Raw genomic sequence first — 18,330 nt, 5'->3', positions numbered from 1 at the left:
TTTATTCTTTTGTTGCTGTGCTCTTTCTTATGTTCAATCTTCTGACCTGCCATCTATCTTGACCTCGATATTTTCCAAGGATGAAGAACCAGAGGGGGCTAATACATGCGACTTGTGACAATTCTACATCTTGTTTGTCTGGACGTAAGTAAACCTTGACTGCCATCTACTGGACAAACAGCAAGGAATTCAGAAAAATAGGAACAGATGTACTTCCATTGGAGCAACAATCAATCTGCTGGATGCCATGGTCAAGCGTGTCGAGCAGCATCTGTGGGAGGATACAAATTGTTGATGTTTCAGGTTGAAGTACTGCAGCAGGACTTCTATTGTACTTCATGTTCTTCTATTGGAACATTTTCCACAGGATATTAATTAAATTCTTGTGTCTACCTTACCTTTCACCTAAATCATGTCGTGCAAAATTTAAAATTTGGTTTTACAGTCTATACATTTTTAAATTTAATGTAAGGGATGTGGGGACTACCAGCAAGGCTAACATCCTTTGTGACCTTCGTGAAATGCTGCTGATTGTATGGTGATGGTAGAATCATAGAAGGAATCCTACTGTGTCAGGGAATGGGGAATTCTGGGATTTTGACCCAGTGGTGATGAAATCCATGATTTTACTGTAAGCCGTCTCAGTGACACAATGCCCATCTTCCTTTGCTGTGTTGTTGGATTGGAACACGTATACAAAATACCCCAGTCGTCTGCCTTGGCTCACTGTTGATAGGCCACTTTCTGCAGTGACTATTTGCCACCTTATTGTCATCTTCACACTCTTTGTTTACTACTGGTCCTTCATAAATAAGCTTGTAATTAGGACAACCTGGTTCATTTGGAGGTATTGGTTTATTATTGTCACACGTACCAAGATACAGTGAAAAGCTTTTGCTTTGCGTCCCATCCAGACAGATCATTCCATACACAAATAAATCAAGATAGTAAAAAGGAAAACAGAATGCAGAATATAGTGTAAAATTTACAGATCAAGTGCAGTTAGATAAATAAAGTGCAAGTGCCATGATGAGGTAGATTGGGAGATCAAGAATTCATTCTTTAGCAAATGAGAGGTCCATTCAAGAGTCTGATAACAGTGGGAAAGAAGACATCCTCGAGCCTGGCAGTACATGCCCACAAGCTTTTCTACCTTCTGCCCAATGAGAGAGGAGAGAATGTCCAGGCTGGGAGGCATCCTTGATTATGTTGGCTTATTTCCCAAGGCAGCAGGAAGTGCAGATGGTGTCGGTGGTGGGTAGGTTGGTTTGTGTGATGAACTGTGTACAGGAATTGTACAGCATTACAATAAGCCACATTTTAAAGAGATATTTCTTACTTGCAAGTGACAACTATTCAGTCCATCTCCACTTTGGAATAAATGCCAAGTCTCTGATATCCTTAGGATATGATGCAACATCATGTATAACCCTTAGTAGTCACAGAATGATACAGCACAGAAAAAGGCTCTTCAGTCCACACTGACCATCAAGCTCCCACTTACACTACTCCCATTTTATCCTGTCCACATTTCCTATCAATTCCCCCCAAATTCTACCACCACATTACCTCCACACTAGGGGCAATTTATGGTGGCCAATTAATCTACCAACTTGTGTATCCTTGGGATGCAAGAAGAAACTAGAGCACCCAGAAGAAGCACATGCAGTCACAAGGAGAACGTGCAAACTCCACAGAGACAGCACTGGAAGTCTGAATTAAGCTGTATCACTGGGGCTGTGAGGCAGCAGCTCCACTACCTGCACCACTGTGCCACCTAGGTATCAGATCTCTGAGAAATTCATTGCTATGGGATATAGCAAAATGCTTGAATTGTCTCATATTCCAAGTTAATGTAGGACTTTCTACTTTGATTCCAAATGATCAGGGCTAGCGTGGATGAAAAATAGGATTGTTGCGGTTACCTGCGTTTCTCCACTAGATTGTTACTTGCAGGTCTCACCTCTACAGGTAGAGGTAGCTGCTGAAAATACTCATGTAAATTAGAAGTATTAAACTGAGGTCTTATCCACCTGTGCAAGTGAAAAATAATATAATGGAAACATAGTAGGCTTCTATTCTAGAAGAAAGAGGTCAAATATCATAGGAAGGTTGATAGTAATTTTGATGAGAAGCCAATTAGACAGTTAACGAGCTGACAAATTAATACTCATCAGCAGAGAAATAACTCTCTGGAACAGCACAGTGATAGAATGTTCTGTTGCACTGCATCACAGAACATTAATAGGTTTTTGAGTACATGCAATCCAACTCAATGTAACCCAGGCTTTTTAGAGAAAGTTCAGGAGACGTGCATTATCAACAGGAATTGAGGCTCTTCTTGCATGCATTTCCAAAGCTGACTCAAGTGTGGCAGTGTTGAAAATTCAATTTTACACTTAGAAATTTTACACTTAGAAATTTTACACTTTACACTAGGGTCTTATCAATGACTGATGGAACTGTTCCACAAAGTTAAGAGAACAGCTTAAGAAATTCAAGGAGTTTTGTCAGCTGATGAAGTAATAAATTCCTCCCCCTTCTAAGGTTACATCATACTTCTCAATTTCATGCATTACTTACAACCTTCCCATAAATATTTCTTATGGATTTTTGATATATACAGTACCTTTTTATAATTTAGCATTATCTGCATGGAATTTTGGGCACATGGAGGATTTGAAAGTGATAGACAGCTTATCAGATTTACAACCCAGGTGATTTTCTGTCTGTCAGAGGTAATGTTTGGTAAGTTGTACAGATCATGAATGAGGCACAGTGCTCTCACATTTGGATTCCCAGTGCACATTAGTTGTAAAAATTGGCTCTGTACTTCAACAGATGTGTGCTTACAATTTAGCAATAACTCACGTGATTGCATGAAAGCTTTTTCCTCACAGAGGTCAACAATAAAAAAAAAGACTCCAGGGAAGATACTGAGATTGAAGTAACAAGTTATGTGGTACACAAGGAATTGGTATCAACCAACTGTGGAGGAACAGAGGGATCTTAGGGTCCACGTCCATAGATCCCTCAAGGTTGCCGCGCAGTTGATAGGGTTAAGAAGGCGTATGGAGTGTTGGCCTTCATTAGTCGGGGTATTGAGTTCAAGTGCCACGAGGTGATGTTGCAACTCTATAAACTCTGGTTACACCACACTTGGAATATTGCGGTCAGTTCTGGTCGCCTCATTATAGGAAGGATGTGGAGACTTTAGAGAGGGTGCAGAGGAGATTTACCAGGATGTTGCCTGGATTGGTGAGCATATCTTATGAGGATAGGTTGAGTGAGCTAGGGCTTTTCTCTTTGGAGAGAAGGAAGATGAGAGGTGACTTGATAGGGGTGTACAAGATGATAAGAGGCATAGATCGAGTGGACAGTCAGAGACTTTTTCCCAGGGTGACAATGGCTAACATGAGGGGACATAATTTTAAGGTGATTGGAGGAAGGTATAAGGGGGATGTCAGGGTCAAGTTGTTTTTTTTGACAGAGAGAGTGGTGGGTGCGTGGAACGCACTGCCGGCAGAGATTGTAGGGGCAGATACATTAGGGACATTTAAGAGACTCTTAGGTAGACACATGAATGATTGAGAAATGGGGGGTAATATGGGATGGAAGGGTTAGATAGATCTTAGAGCAGGATAAAATGTCAGCACAGCATTGTGGGCCGAAGGACCTGTAGTGTGCTATGTTCAAACGTTAATATATAATAATATATTATATATACATAACATAGTCATGTCCATTCTGAAGCTCCCAGCCACAGACAAAAGCATTCTTAATGAATCACCTGCGTAGGTGGAACAGGAATCTCAGGAAAGTTCCTCCTCAACCTAAATGCTTGTTTACTGTAACAAAACTGACTGAAGGTATAGATCAAAATGCCCAAGTGAGCCAGAAATTTGAATAAATCCATTTTTAATGAGGTCAGAGGTTGTCAGTAATGGACCTCTTGATTCAACACAATGCAAAGCTCAGTGGAGATTACTAACCATAGGTGGCATTTAATTTGCATGTATTGTACATTTTTTTTTCCTCATTCTTATTACCATCTTATAACTCTGTGTGATCACCTCAAATAACCCTGGTTATATAATAACCCTGGTTGAAGTTTCACCAGCCTTTCTTCATTCAGATCTTTGACATTAGGCATCAGGTTCATAGTTTCTTTTTGCACTATCTTCAGTGCTTGAACCTCACTATTGCATCTACGCGATCAAAGTGAAGTGTTCAAATCACGGGCTAACCAGATCACTGCAAAGTTCACTATCTCCTCCAACTTGTATTCTATTATATTGTGTTTATAATTCAGCATTGTTTTGTCTTAGTTGAATGACTACACATTTAGCATTAAGTCTATATGAGGCTTCTTTCAACTTCTTCCCATGGAACCCACCATCTGTTCTTTGTGTGCAGCACCTCACAGCTCTAAGTGTTGAATTTCATCTGCCACTGCTTGCTGAATTACCCACCTTGCCCAACTTATTTATAAGCTATATTTTCCAATTTCACCACCATTCTAAAGTTGGTAAATTTGTAAAATCTATAAGTTTTATTACTTTGTATTGGTTATCTTAATCTAGGTCACTGATTTAAATAATAGCAGTAGTCATAACACACTGTGGCCACTTCATACTTCAATACCCTTTCCACAACTCATCCAGTAAGAATTTGACGATTATGGGGGATTGTAGTGGGGACTTGCAGTGGGCTGAAAAGCTTGAGCATGTAGATATTAGGAAAGAGGAGGTGCTGAAACTTTTGGAAAGCATCAAGTTGGATAAGTCGCCGGGACCGGCTGAGATGTACCCCAGGCTGCTGTGGGAGGCGAGGGAAGAGATTGCGGAGCCTCAAACGATGATCTTTGCATCGTCGATGGAGACAGGAGAGGTTCCAGAAGATTGGAGGGTTGCGGATGTTGTTCCCTTATTCAAGAAAGGGAGTAGGGGTAGCCCAAGGAATTATAGACCGGTGAGTCTCACCTCAGTGATTGGTAAGCTAATGGAAAAGATCCCGAGAAGCAGGAGTTATGAACATTTGGAGAGGTATAATATGATTAGGAATAGTCAGCATGGCTTTGTCAAGGGCAGGTTCTGCCTTACAAGCCTGATTGAATTTTTTGAGGATGTGACTAAACACATCGATGAAGGGAGAGCAGTAGATGTAGTGTACATGGATTATCAGCAAAGCGTTTGATAAGGTACCCCATGCAAGGCTTATTGAGAAAGTAAGGAGTCATGGGATCCAAGGGGGCGTTGCAGTGTGGATTCAGAACTGGCTGGCCCACAGAAGGCAAAGAGTAGTCGTTGAAGGGTCGTATTCTGCATGGAGGTCGGTGACCAGTGGTGTACCTCAGGGATCTGCACTGGGACCCTTGCTCTTTGTGATTTTTATAAATGACCTGGATGAGGAAGTGGAGGGGTGGGTTAGTAAGTTTGCGGATGACACAAAGGTTGGGGATGTTGTGGATAGTTTGGAGGGCTGTCAGAGGTTACAGAGGGACATAGATAGGATGCAAAGTTGGGCTGAGAAGTGGCAGATGCAGTTCAACCCAGATGTGTGAAGTGGTTCATTTTGGTAGGTCAAATATGATGGCGGAATATAGTCTTAATGGTAGGACTCTTGGCAGTGTGGAGGATCAGAGGGATCTTGGGGTCCGAGTCCATAGGATGCTCAAAGCGGCTGCGCAGGTTGACTCTGTGGTTAAGAAGGCATATGGTGTATTGTCCTTCATCAATTGGGGAATTGAATTTAGGAGCTGAGAGGTATTGTTGCAGCTAGATAGGTCCCTGGTCAGACCCCACTTGGAATACTGTGCTCAGTTCTGGTCACCTCACTACAGGAAGGAGGTGGAAGCCATAGAAAGGGTGCAGAGGAGATTTACTAGGATGCTGCCTGGAATGCAGAGCATGCCTTATGAAAGTAGGTTGAGGGAACTCGGCCTTTTCTCCTTGGAGCGACGGAGGATGAGGGGGAACCTGATAGAGGTATAAAAGATGATGAGAGGTATTGATCGGGTAGATAGTCAAAGGCTTTTCCCCAGGGCCGAAATGCTGGCCACAAAGAGAACATAGGTTTAAGGTGCTGGGGAGTAGGTATAGAGATGTCAGGGGTAAGTTTTTTTACTCAGAGTGGTGAGTGCGTGGAATGGGCTGCCAGCAATGGTGGTGGAGGCGGATACAATGGGGTCTTTTAAGAGACTGTTAGATAGGTACATGGAGCTGAGAAAAATAGAGGGCTATGGGTAAGCCTAGTAATTTCTAGGGTAGGGACATGTTCGGCACAGCTTTGTGGGCCGAAGGGCCTGATTGTGCTGTAGTTTTTCTATGTTTCTATGTCTATGTTTCTACTCTCAGACATTTCCTTTCCATTCCCGGGTCTTAACATGAATCCGCAGTTTTGTTTATCTTATAGCAGCCTATCATTATTGTAGGGTTAGCTACTTCATCTCACAGGGTTTTATATGGTACATTCAAGTAATTACTAAATCAGAGGGTCATTCACATGCTGGGTCAGGAGAATTATTGAAGCGTCTCCACAAGTACAAGTTTAGGAAACATTTTCATATGCAGTTGCTATAGCAAGGCAGTATAATTAGCAAGCATATTTAGGGTGACAACTACATGACCTAAATGTCTCCCAGTTATAACAGTACCTGACTTTAACACACAACAAACCATTCACACCTTTTATCACTGTAAGACTTGTATGCATCGGAAGAAAGGAAAAATATGCACCAACTGTCAGAAGGCACTTTGTTCAAAGAACTCATATTATTACAGGTAAGATGCTGGCCCAAGCATTCCCTGTGGCACTAATAGTCAAATATATTTCTGAGGTGAAGAATGAGAGGAAGAATAATACTTACAACTATGTTCTTCCATATGCATTCTTTTGGGGATTCGGAAGTACAAGCTGTAAACCTCTCTTTTTAAAGGCTGTGCCACTCTTTTTTAACCACTCATTTTTAATCCTTTACTATGTTGTGATGGGTGGTATCAAGATGAGAAAGTGCTCATCTTCCTACTGAAACTACAGAACATTCCCTTTGTAATTCCTGATTCTTACGGCTTTTCTACACTGCAAGTATCACACAAGTCTATTTCTGAACCTTGTGTTGTCTCACGTGAAATGATTCTTCTGTCAGTGCAACATTTCCATGCAGCCTCACTGTCAAGCTAGAACATATTCTCAAGTCTCTGGAACAGGTCTTGAGCATACAATCCTCCAGAGAACAAGAGTCCTGTCGCAGAGCCAAGGCTGACACCCAATGAAACAGCACAAGCACAAAGTGTATATCTCCACATCCTACTAAGTTAACTGGATGCTATATTTTACAATGTCTTATTAAGGCAATGGTGTGGAAGCTATTTCACCAGAACCTGCTGGCAATACACCAGAGCGCATTAAAAAACAGCTTGAAGAATGTAAAGTATTTATTATCACATAAAATAAAGTATTTACAATTTTTGCCACATGCTAGAGTGACAGCCATTGCAGTGCTGGGTGCAAAGCAATTCATCTTGCCTTTTTCTTTGGAACAAAAATAGCACAAGTATTTAAACCTGCCACAGTGTTTTCATTTCTGTCTCTAACACAAACAGACAAAGAGGTCAATCCCAGTTCCCTGGCATGCTAACATTCTTTTATCAGGGCAAAGTCCCTCATTTGGTAACATGCTATTGGGGTTGTGGGGGGGGGGGGGGGGGGGGGGGAGATAGGCTTGCTTTCAACAAATCAGAATCTGAAGGTAGGTCAGATTGAGGACAGGCAGAGATGAAAAGTTCCACTTGCCAGCTGCCCAACAGTATTAACTTTATATACCTAATTGGAGATGAAAATAAATGAGCACTTTCTTCTACGTTGTACTTTTGATAATGGCTTTTACTAACTTTCTGTTTGCACCAAAGCATGTTCTTCCTTTGATCCTTCCTATACCTTCTCAATTAAGATACTTGCTGTATCCTTCAACATGGGCACAGGCTTTCAACAAGCGACGACCAATCTGGTGTACCACCTGTTTATCCTGCTTGATTTTCATTTTCAAAGAAACCAAAAATAAGTCTCCAATTTCTTTTTATCGTGCTTAGACCAACATACGTTGTCAGAAAGGGTACTTTAAACTACCTTGCTTGAAACTTGCTAAATTTAATCTAGCATTATTTAGGTTTTTCCAAAGGTTAATATTGCTTGTCATTTTTAAATCAATTAGCAGGGTTCTCCATCTTTTTCAATAATATATCCAACCATTCTGCATGCAGCAGAAGGCAGGGGCAGAGGGGCAAAAATACCCCGGTTATGATAATTTATACATACCACTTAATTACAGATAGTGAGACATTGAACACTTCAAGGGTACAGCCTCTTCCCCGTCTCAGTGACATTTTAGTTCTAACCACAATTTACGTTCCCTGTTTTAGTTCTAACATAGAATCTATTTTCAGAGAATGTAAACTATTTGTTTCGGATGACAAGGTATTTGGTCTTTAGAAAAGTCCCCAAAACCTGCCTCTTCAATCAAGATTTTGATCATTTGTCCCAGTGTCTCCTTATGTGGCGCAAGGTCAAATTTGTTTAGGCTCCTGTGAAGCATGTTGGCATAAGCAAATGCAAATAGCTGTTATTCGATGTCTCACTAGAGGGCAATATTGAGAGCATAAAAACTGAGTGGGCTGCACAGTTTCACCTATATAACCTGGCCACCGCTCTGAAGAAATATCAAAGGCCAAGGTAAAGAAGAAATAGGACAAAGCTAGCATCAGAGAAAAAAACCAAAACCTTTTAAAATCCGCAACAAATTACTTTTTAAAAACTCAATGAAGATATATGGAAAACAGAAATGAGGAAAAATTAGTTTCACCATTCGGAGACCTTCAAATATAAATGATCTCTCCCTTCTTACCTGAGAGACCATTTATATTTTCTTATATAAACTAAATTTAATACAAGTCAACTCAGTACCAGGACATGTTGGTCTGAACTCAGGATTTTACAGAGCAGCAGAAGCCAGAGTACAGAACACTCCACAAACAGATCTGAAAAAAGGGAACAGCAGTACGGATGACAAGAAAATAAGGTTTCATTTAGACAGTGCTTCCTTTATGCTGAATATTAGCAGAATTAGGACAGCAATCCAAACAGGGTTTAATAACTTTGCTTCACGTTCTTCTTTCTAGAGCAGCCCAGCATCATGCAAACTGACAATGGAAAAAAAATCAACCTGACAAAGTTTGCTCAAGACTTTTCTCCCCCCCTTGTTCCAATCTTTTTTTTAATTTAAAGCAATAGTGAATGTACTCATTATGGCAATCACACTTTTTTTTTTAGGGAGACCAGCTCAGGATGCATGAATGGAAAGGAAATGGAACACTTGGAAAGAGAAACACTGAAACTTCAGGATTTGGTGAAAACCAGCCTCAGTTCAGCTGTCAGGGAAGCACATGACTATATGCAGATTGGAGTTACTGTAACAATAACAGGAAGCAACTGGCCACATTAAGGTTTTAAACAAACCTTAGAATACAAGTGGAGACCAGAGAAGCTAATATTGATCTTCATAAAGCAGAGAAGGTTTTGAAGAGTTTATAAAGGTAGACAAATTATAAAGGGGCTCTAAAAGGGTATATAGGTTGAACTTGTTTCTACCTACAGGTTCACCTGTGGACACAAATTTAAGATAATTGACAAAAAAACTGTTGGGGGATAATGGGGGAAAGAAGTGGAACATCTGAAAAAGGAATGCAAGCAGATTCGATAGTGTTTCCAAATAAATAGTTGAAGTAAAATTTGAATGGCCTCCCCTGTGCTTTATAATTTAAATTAGCATAGAATTTATATTGGGCAACACTTCGAGATTCATGAAACATCAACTGATTAATAACATGTCTGAAAATTATCAAGATTCTGTACTTTCAACATATTTAATGTTAGAAACAATGTTTGGAGCCAAGATCAACCAAAACCTAATTAAGAAGTTAAACCTTGGCTGTTGCCAAGCATTTTACTGGGATCTGAATGATGAGTAGTAAAGGTCACTGATACATGTTCAGACGAAAGTCAATTTGACAGAGGGTCCCTTCTGCCCAAAGCCGGTCTCCAATATAGGCAAAGCTGGATATTTCTTCAGGTAAGATACATTGAACCCAGTTTTCCATTTTCTTGGGCTGTGGGTGACATATTATCCAATTCAGATTCAATTATTTAATGCTTTGTCTCCGCTTATTATTTCAATTTGAAAAAGTACAAGGCCTTCATGTAAAGGAAAGAAAACATTGTGTAACCCTTGCTACTACTAGCACATTCTGTTTCAAAACATCTTGCAGTATTGCATTAGAAAGTATAAATAACGTAACTCCAATGTTCTGTTCGCATTTGTTTTCTTTGTAATCTTCAGCAAGGCTACAATATCACACATTGTTTTGTTTTCAGCTTGGCTTGGCAATTTTTTTTAAGCCAGGCTTGCTTTTGTGAGCAACTTTTTAACATGGTGGATGGCAAATAAGCTGCTATACCTCACAGTTTGATGGAAAAAGAGCTCCCACAGGAACATCCATGCTCTGCCTGTGGATTGTGCAATATTTGGAATGAACTACGGATCAGTTCCTCGCTGTAGTCCACTGTGCCTCCCTTCAGGTACTCCAGACTATCAGAATCAATGACAACACATACGCCATCCTGTTCAAAGATCCTAATTTGTAAAGACAAGCATATAGTTAACTTGCAGGGTAGAAAATTAACATCTAAAAAAAGGTATTTAATGCCCCATAATAAACCATAGATTTATTTCATGTCACACTCATAGTCACACTGTACTGTAGCAAGTCACATATACTTGCAGGATCCCTTATTAGACAACTGCTTTATAAACCAAAGTGAAAAATTTGCACTACAATATGTGTGCTTAAGTTAAATGATACGCAGTCACTGTATTAACTTTATTACAGATAGTTTCTCATCTTTCCAAAGCATGTAGAAAATTTCTTTCTGAATTTTTTCTGACTGAAAGTGGTTCTTCGTTTAAGGTGCGTAACTTGTTGCCATCCACAAGACAATGAGATATGACAGAAGATTGAGATCTTGGTTACAACATGCGATACTGGTATAGCACATACTTTGGCTGACCCAAGGCAGTGACCTGAATTTATGAAAGCTAGGGTCATTCTGTGGGAGGGGTGTGCGTGTGGGGAGCAACTTCCAATTAAAAAATCCGGAGTTGAACACGGAAATTAGAGAAAAAGCCCAAATAAGATTGTTGTTCATCATGAGGTTCGGAAATTACCCAATCTAACTGAATCTTGATGGCAATTTCTCATTAAGCTTTAATATTTTGTAAAAGTTTAAAAATACAAAGCATTGTCAAATAAGTATTCAGATTCCATTTTAAAATATATCCACTTGGTAGACCACAAACACAAGTGTAATTCCAGCCTCAAAGAATTGCATAGGTTGGTGATAAATTAATTGATTCTGAAATCGTCGCCTTCATCAAAACACAGAGCTCCAAGAAGCCTATTCTGGAACTGAACATGCATTTGCGATAATGGGTGAATGCTACAACCCAGCAAAAAAAAAAAGGACTTGTGGCATCATCGAACAGAACTCTGGTGACTTTTTTTTTACCTGTCATCTGAGTTTATTGTTTTATCCAGTATGAATTTGTACTGGAATCCCGAGCAGCCACCTCCTTCCACTTGTACCCTCAGGAACTCATCCTTTTCCAAAATTTTCTGTAGGCGCTGCAACACAGTGATTATTTATAAAGACTTTAATCTTGTATGATTCTTCAAAAAGCTGCTACAAAGTATAATGAAAATTTTAAAAAAAACTGCAGATACCGGAAATCTGAAACAAAAACAGAAAATGCTAGAAATTGGATGTTATTCCAAATGATACTCCAATGCACTTTTAATTCAGTTTTTTTTATACATTAAAATTGTATAATAAATTTTTCCAGTGAAACTGTTAAATTTTAGGGAACTGTGGGAAACAGAACAAGGTAATTTTCAAAGGAGCACAGGAAATGGGGCCCAGTGACTTTCAAAGAAGCACAGGAACTGGATCCCCGGTGTTTTCAAGGGAGCACAAGAATCATCAACCAATGAGCCTGGCACTGATCCAGAGGGATTTTCAAACAACTGGACTGCAGATTCTCAGAGTTTTACTACACTGCCTCAATGTGGGAAGTTGGCTGCACTGTGAGTTGACACTGGGACTGGGGACATGGCTTGATCCCAGCATAGACCAATGAAAAGCTACTTTCTCTTTCCACATGAAGACTAATGAGTTTTGGAAGGGCCTCAACCAAGTTAAGTGCAAGTCAATGCACAAAGGTGCAAATAATTCCACTCTAAATAGTAATCTAACTCAAAAGTGTTTGTAACATTTCATTCTTCTATGTTTAGGTGAGGAATGTTGGTCCAAAGCTGGGAAATTGATTTCCCCTACGAGTTACAAACATCATATTTAGCTACTTCTTACTGGTATTCCCTATATTTGCAACTGGTATTTTCTGCACTTCCTACAACAGTCCTACTTGGCAAAAAATCTCTAAACATAAAGGGTAATAATATGTTACCAGTGACAAATGGCTATTGAAATAGATCACCAGCATCTTACCAACTTTACCTTAACACAGCTATCACTGAGTGACACTGTATCCTGGGATGTACCAGTCTTTGATTCTGTTTCTTGACCAGCTGAGAAGCACCTTCCAGTTAATCGAGTATTCAGTAATTGCTGGCAAGCTGCAAGGCGAGTTACGTTAGCTAATAAAACAGGCTGGCTCTGCAAAGAAATGGGCAAACACGGCACCCTGTTAAAAATACAAAAATGAAAATAGTAAGCAGAAGAGTGGACAAAATAAGGAACATCCCAATACGTAAAGATAACTAATGCAGTTTTACCCTTTCCTCAAATCCACTAAGGAGCCCTGTGTATCAACTGTCACAGTGCTTCCATTCCAGACAGAAACAGTCTGACATTGTCAGAGTTGTTATTTTACAGAGTGGCACATTCCATGAACGAAAGAAGCCATGTGTTCCACTTACCAAAAGCCTAACTTGCTTGAAGTCTACGAATTCTGAAAGTGCACGACGTTCTGCTCACCATTGCAAGCAAACAACAAAAATTACTATGGGAATTCAGACTGACCTCATCAATTCCTTAAATAGTCAGCACTCGCACACTTGAGAAATGACAGTTGGCCCTGAATTAACCTACCATTAATCTCAAGCATACATCAGCAACCTGCTCATTTTCACCATCTGCTGGTATTAATTCTGTTTGACTCTAAAGGTGACAGAACTTCCAATTATGTCAGCACTTCACTATTAAGAAATTAATAGCAGCAGTTTAGGGTCAGTGGTTATGGATTATTCTGAGTGTTAGACCTTGATGCTTTGCTCATTTTATCAGGCAAGTTAGGGATGAAAGAAACTTGTATTCAAAGCACTTCCGGCACTTTTATAGGTTTAAGAGCAGTCAAGTAACACATGGTATAACATAATAATGGCTAATTAATATACTAGGTGGTATTATCTGAAAGACAATCATTTGCCACAATGTAAAAGAATTCCCTATTCTTTTTCAACTAATTCTACTGAAATTAGATCCATTTCAAGAAATAAATGGGTTGAGTTTATATCTAAAAGGCATATAGCACTGTCTCAAGTATCAGGCAAGTATGGAGATGTATAGTTAAATGAAAGGCTCCTGCTGACTAGAAAAATCTATACATTTCTATTAGGAATCCGACCAACTTACAAAAACATGCTCTTGCTCCACCCCCTTCCCTCCCCCTTTTTATAATGGCCAACTCCCCCTTTCTTTCCGGTCCAGATGAAGGGTCTCGACCCGAAACGTCGACTGTCCATTTCCCTCCATAGATGCTGCCTGACCCGCTGATTTCCTCCAGCGCCTTGTGTTGCTCCAGATTCCAGCATCGGCAGTCTGCTGTGTCTTCTTACAAGTCCCACCTATTCAGAATTTCTTTCAAGGTGACCCTTTTCAGATCTGTGATATCCCTTAATCTTTTAGGTAATCCAAGAGAAAATTAAAATTAAAGCAGTCAACGTATTTATTAAATTCAATATACTTGGAAATGTTATGGATTTGAAATTAACAGTATGGCAAAGGACAGGTTTGGATCTGATCTTCAGATTTCATATCCACCCACTGCGAATGGGAGGAGGGAAAGGAGTTTAAATAATTTAAAAGTTATTAAGGAACAAGTAACTGGAAAGAAATAACAAATTTGAAAAGTTATAACTAAGGACTCTGAAGGGACATGAATTACTTCTGCTCCACTCTAACAGTGTCCCCTGACATTCAGTTGCTTTCTGAATAACCTTAACTTGGTACATTGTGTTTTGTATCTTATAGAATACAGTAACAGTACCATCATCCCAAATACAAGCAAAGCTGAAACCTGAAGATAAGTCCAGGAACAGCAGTCTTCCTGTCAGCAATGAAACAAATGACCTGCTTGTCCTCGCACTGCCAACTGCTGTGCAGATTGTCGAATTTTCTGTGTTAAAATACCTGACAAGCTACTTTGTTATTTTGTTTCAGATTTCCAATACCTACAGTTCTTTTTTTTTATTTTAATATAGTTTACCACTTAATTCACTGCCATTTCTGTCCCAGGAATGTCATCTTTGAAGTTGTTCTCCTCTGTTCTCCAGTATGATTCCCTTGTTCGCCATCAGTGGTTTCCATTTCCTCCTTGTCTTTGACAGCTGTTGGCTAGAACTTGCTTCCAGTCACATCCCTTTCCTTAACAACTGTCTCTAGCTCCAACTCATCTCATGTGGATTCCAAGTGAAAATTCCAGCTGTGGACCCACTGAGGTTCACAAGTATGTTCAAACTATCCAGCGTTCTTGAGGCAATGTTCTTGTAGCATCTTCAGATCCACGTTTGATGCCATGTGCCACACCCACACGCTCTTACCTTCTCTCTGTAACAACACTGACTCATTCTATCTCAAATCGTCCTGAACTGCTGCTCAATTCTATCAGATATCAAAGTTTGCAAGCTCCAACAATTCTTGAATTTGAATATCCTCCTAATCATTCTCCCCTTTCACTTTCCTCTGAGCCCATCTCTCCACCCAGTTTTACCTCTCACCTTCACATGGTCCATCTTTGACTCTTCACTTCCCTTCCTAGATCTTTCCATCTCTATCTCAGGTAATAGGAAATGTGGTCTTCTCTAATATTTGAGAAGTCAAACACAGATTGGATCACTAATTTGCAGAACATACAGGAGCAACACAGAGCTTCCTGTTGCTTGAACTTTAATTCTCCATCTGACTCTGACCCATCTGTGGCCTCCTGCACTTCTCTAATGACACAAAATGTAAACTCGATGGACAGCACCTCACCATCTGTCTGGGCACATTGCAGTGTTTTGGACTCAATATCAAATTCCACAGTTTCAGTAACTTGTTTTTTATCTGTCTGTATTGGAACTAACCTTTTTGGCTGTAAGTCAGTCAACTGCAATATTGGTTCAGATTTTTTTTCTCCACAGCCTGACCTGGTTGGCACGTCTTTCAGCCCTGCATTTTGCACCTTTTCATAATCTTTTCTCTGTATTTTCGCTCCCTATCTGCCCTCGTATCACAGCCTTTGATTTCTTTTTTGTCTAACTATCCCTATTAACCTATTAATCAGAGCATATTAACAGTATAGCAAAGGACAGGTTTGGATCTGATCTTCAGATTTCAGATCCACCCACAGGGAAAAGAGTTTAAATAATTTAAAAGTTATTAAGGAACAAATAACTAGAAAGAAATAACAAATCTGGTCTCACCCTATGAGAGATATCCTCTTCGTCCTACCCATTCCCTTCACAACTTAAAGTGAACTTGTTTTCTCTTTCACAGTTCTGCCAAAGGGCCTTAGACCCAAAATGTCAACTCTACACAGATGATGCCTGATCTGCTGAGTGTTTTCAGCATTTTCTGTTTGTATTTCAGATTCCCCACATCTGCAGGGAACCTGGCCATGCTTCCAAGTCACACAACATCCTGGCTTGGAAATACATTGATGTTTCTTTATCAATGCTGCAGGAAAGTTCCAGAACAACCTAGCCAACTGATCTGTGAAGTACCTTCAAGAGTTCAAGGAGCCAATAAATCACTATCCTCCCAAGGACAGTTCAGGACAGGCAATAATGGCTGACTTAGTGCCAGCAAAGCCCACATCATACAGAAAACACCAGCTGAAATTTTGTAATACAAACAAGCTGCTGCCTACAACGATGTAAATTAACAGGTGCATTATTTGTTAATAATGAACATGTGCAATACTAATTTTCATATTCAGAAGTTTGAAAACCTGAATACTTTAATTCTTCAAATAACCAAGAAAAAATAATAAAACTTCATCACATTGCGCAAGTTGGCACACTGAAATAAAAGTTCAAGTTCAGATTCAGCATTAGCACTGTTGAAGGCTACATGATAAAAACAAGGTGAACTGATAACTTGGCCAATTATCTGAATGACTGCCAATTTTAATAGCTGCAGCCAGCATAAGAATCCAAACATATGTATCCCACAATATGGTACTTTATCTCTATCAACAATATTTCATTATTCAATATATATGTTGGTTGACAGACAAGGTCACAAGAAAATAGTACAGTGCACAATTCATTATGTTATAAGTTACATTTGCACATCTCACCAAGAAATTTATTTCTTGGTGAGATGTGCAAATGTAACTTATAACATAATGAATCATGTCATTAAGACCGAGGGGAGGAGACCGAGCAGGGACCTGTCTGCAGTATATAAAATTATAAGGAGCACAGATAGGTAGAAAGTAAGAAACCTTTCCCACAGCAGAGATGTATAAAACCAGAAGCTTAAGTAAAGGGTAGGAGGTTTAGAAAGGATACAAGAATTTTCTTTTCACTGAGGGGGTAGCTGGACTGCCTGAGGGATAGTGAGTAGAGTCTCACACAACATTTAATTATTATGACAAGCACTTGAAGTGCCAAGGTGTAGAAGGCTACAGGCCACGTGCTGGAAAATAAGATTAGTATAGATAGATAACTCATGGCCAGCATGACCATGGAGAGTCGAAGGGCCTATTTCTGTGCTGTATAACTCTATGGAATTAATTAGGGAAGTTCTGATGAAAAGTCATTGACCTGAAATGCCAAGTCTGTTTCTCATGCCACAGACATTGCCTGACTTGCTAAACATCTCAGCCATTTTCAGCTGATATTTCAGAAATCTAGCATTGCTCTTCAATACATTAAAGTGGATTTACAATCAGCCTTACTACTGTTTAGATCATTCCTAACACTTCTCAGAATAGCTCTATTTTCTTAAGAAAGTATTAACTGTCAGGTTTGGACATACATAGCAGGGAGACAGATAGAATACTACTCATACCAGCACAATTATGTCAGCAATACTGTGATTTATCAACAACAATAAAATATTGGAAAGATAATTTGGTTTAAGGATTCACATCAGACATTCATGAAAAATATTTCCATCTGATATTCACAATTCCAAAGTATTCACAGCTAAGAAATAACTTTGAAGTGTAGGTGGTGTTGTGGTTGTGTATTTGTTTAAAAAAAGGCTTGTAAATAAAGCACATGTTCCATTCTAACTATATTTACAAGCCTTTTTAAACAAATAAATAACGATAATAATGTTAAACGCGCATGGCACATATGCATTAAAAAAACAGTAAAAGGGCGAGTAGATTTTTTTTCGAAGTTGGCACTGAAAATCCCCAAAAGCCTACTTGGTGTCGGTTCCCACTGTCAGCTTTGCCCAGGGAGTTCAGCCGCCTGGGGGGGTCCCTCCCTAATGTGCAATACAGTTGCCCCAATGTTGTTAACTTGACCTCAGGAGTTCGTTACAAAAAGACAACCCATTTGGAGGATACCATTCCAGCTGACAGCACTTGCAAATGACCGCTGACGGTTTGTAGTTGCTTGCTCACCTCCTCCAGCAAAGCTCAGCAGCAACTACCAGCGATCGCCTCAACACCCCACTCGCTACCATTTTGCTCTCGGTGCCCGACGGAGGCGCATCACCTGTTCCCGGAAATACCGCCCCCCAAACCCTTTCCCCATTGGCGTACTCCCGCCCGTCTGTTCAGAAACGGCCAAGTTTATTAGCTAGGGGACATGCCCATCATAAATAGCACCTTGACCCACCTCTTGCCTACGTCCATTGGTCGTTTTTCACAACGGACTATCTTATTGGGCATTGAACATGTCTGTCATAATTACGTAGGCAGCCTCTCTCCTCAGCTCGCTATTGGCGCAGGAAACATTATAACCATCTGATTGGCTGGTT

General features: G+C 39.9%; 1 protein-coding gene across 3 annotated transcripts; it reads right to left on the bottom strand.

The window, feature by feature from the left end:
- Positions 1-254: 254 nt before the first annotated feature.
- isca2 (iron-sulfur cluster assembly 2) lies at positions 255-18,144 on the bottom strand. Of its 3 annotated transcripts, none has more exons than XM_052025551.1 (5): positions 17,972-18,092; positions 12,625-12,811; positions 11,620-11,735; positions 10,512-10,687; positions 255-271 (listed from the first exon to the last, which is right to left on the bottom strand). In XM_052025551.1, exons 1-4 carry the CDS (start codon positions 18,031-18,033, stop codon positions 10,513-10,515), a joined length of 540 nt encoding a protein of 179 aa, XP_051881511.1. In that variant the 5' UTR covers positions 18,034-18,092; the 3' UTR covers positions 255-271; position 10,512. The 3 variants fall into 3 exon arrangements, with proteins under 3 accessions (XP_051881511.1, XP_051881504.1, XP_051881496.1); XM_052025544.1 differs by lacking the exon at positions 255-271 and adding an exon at positions 861-1,280; XM_052025536.1 differs by lacking the exon at positions 255-271 and adding an exon at positions 7,419-10,163 and having other exon boundaries at positions 17,972-18,144.
- Positions 18,145-18,330: the final 186 nt, after the last annotated feature.

This window comes from Pristis pectinata, chromosome 1 (assembly GCF_009764475.1).
Source record: "Pristis pectinata isolate sPriPec2 chromosome 1, sPriPec2.1.pri, whole genome shotgun sequence".
Classification (NCBI taxonomy): domain Eukaryota; kingdom Metazoa; phylum Chordata; class Chondrichthyes; order Rhinopristiformes; family Pristidae; genus Pristis; species Pristis pectinata.
The sequence above is the reverse complement of the archived record's forward strand: the minus strand, read 5'-3'. Positions and strand labels throughout refer to the sequence as shown.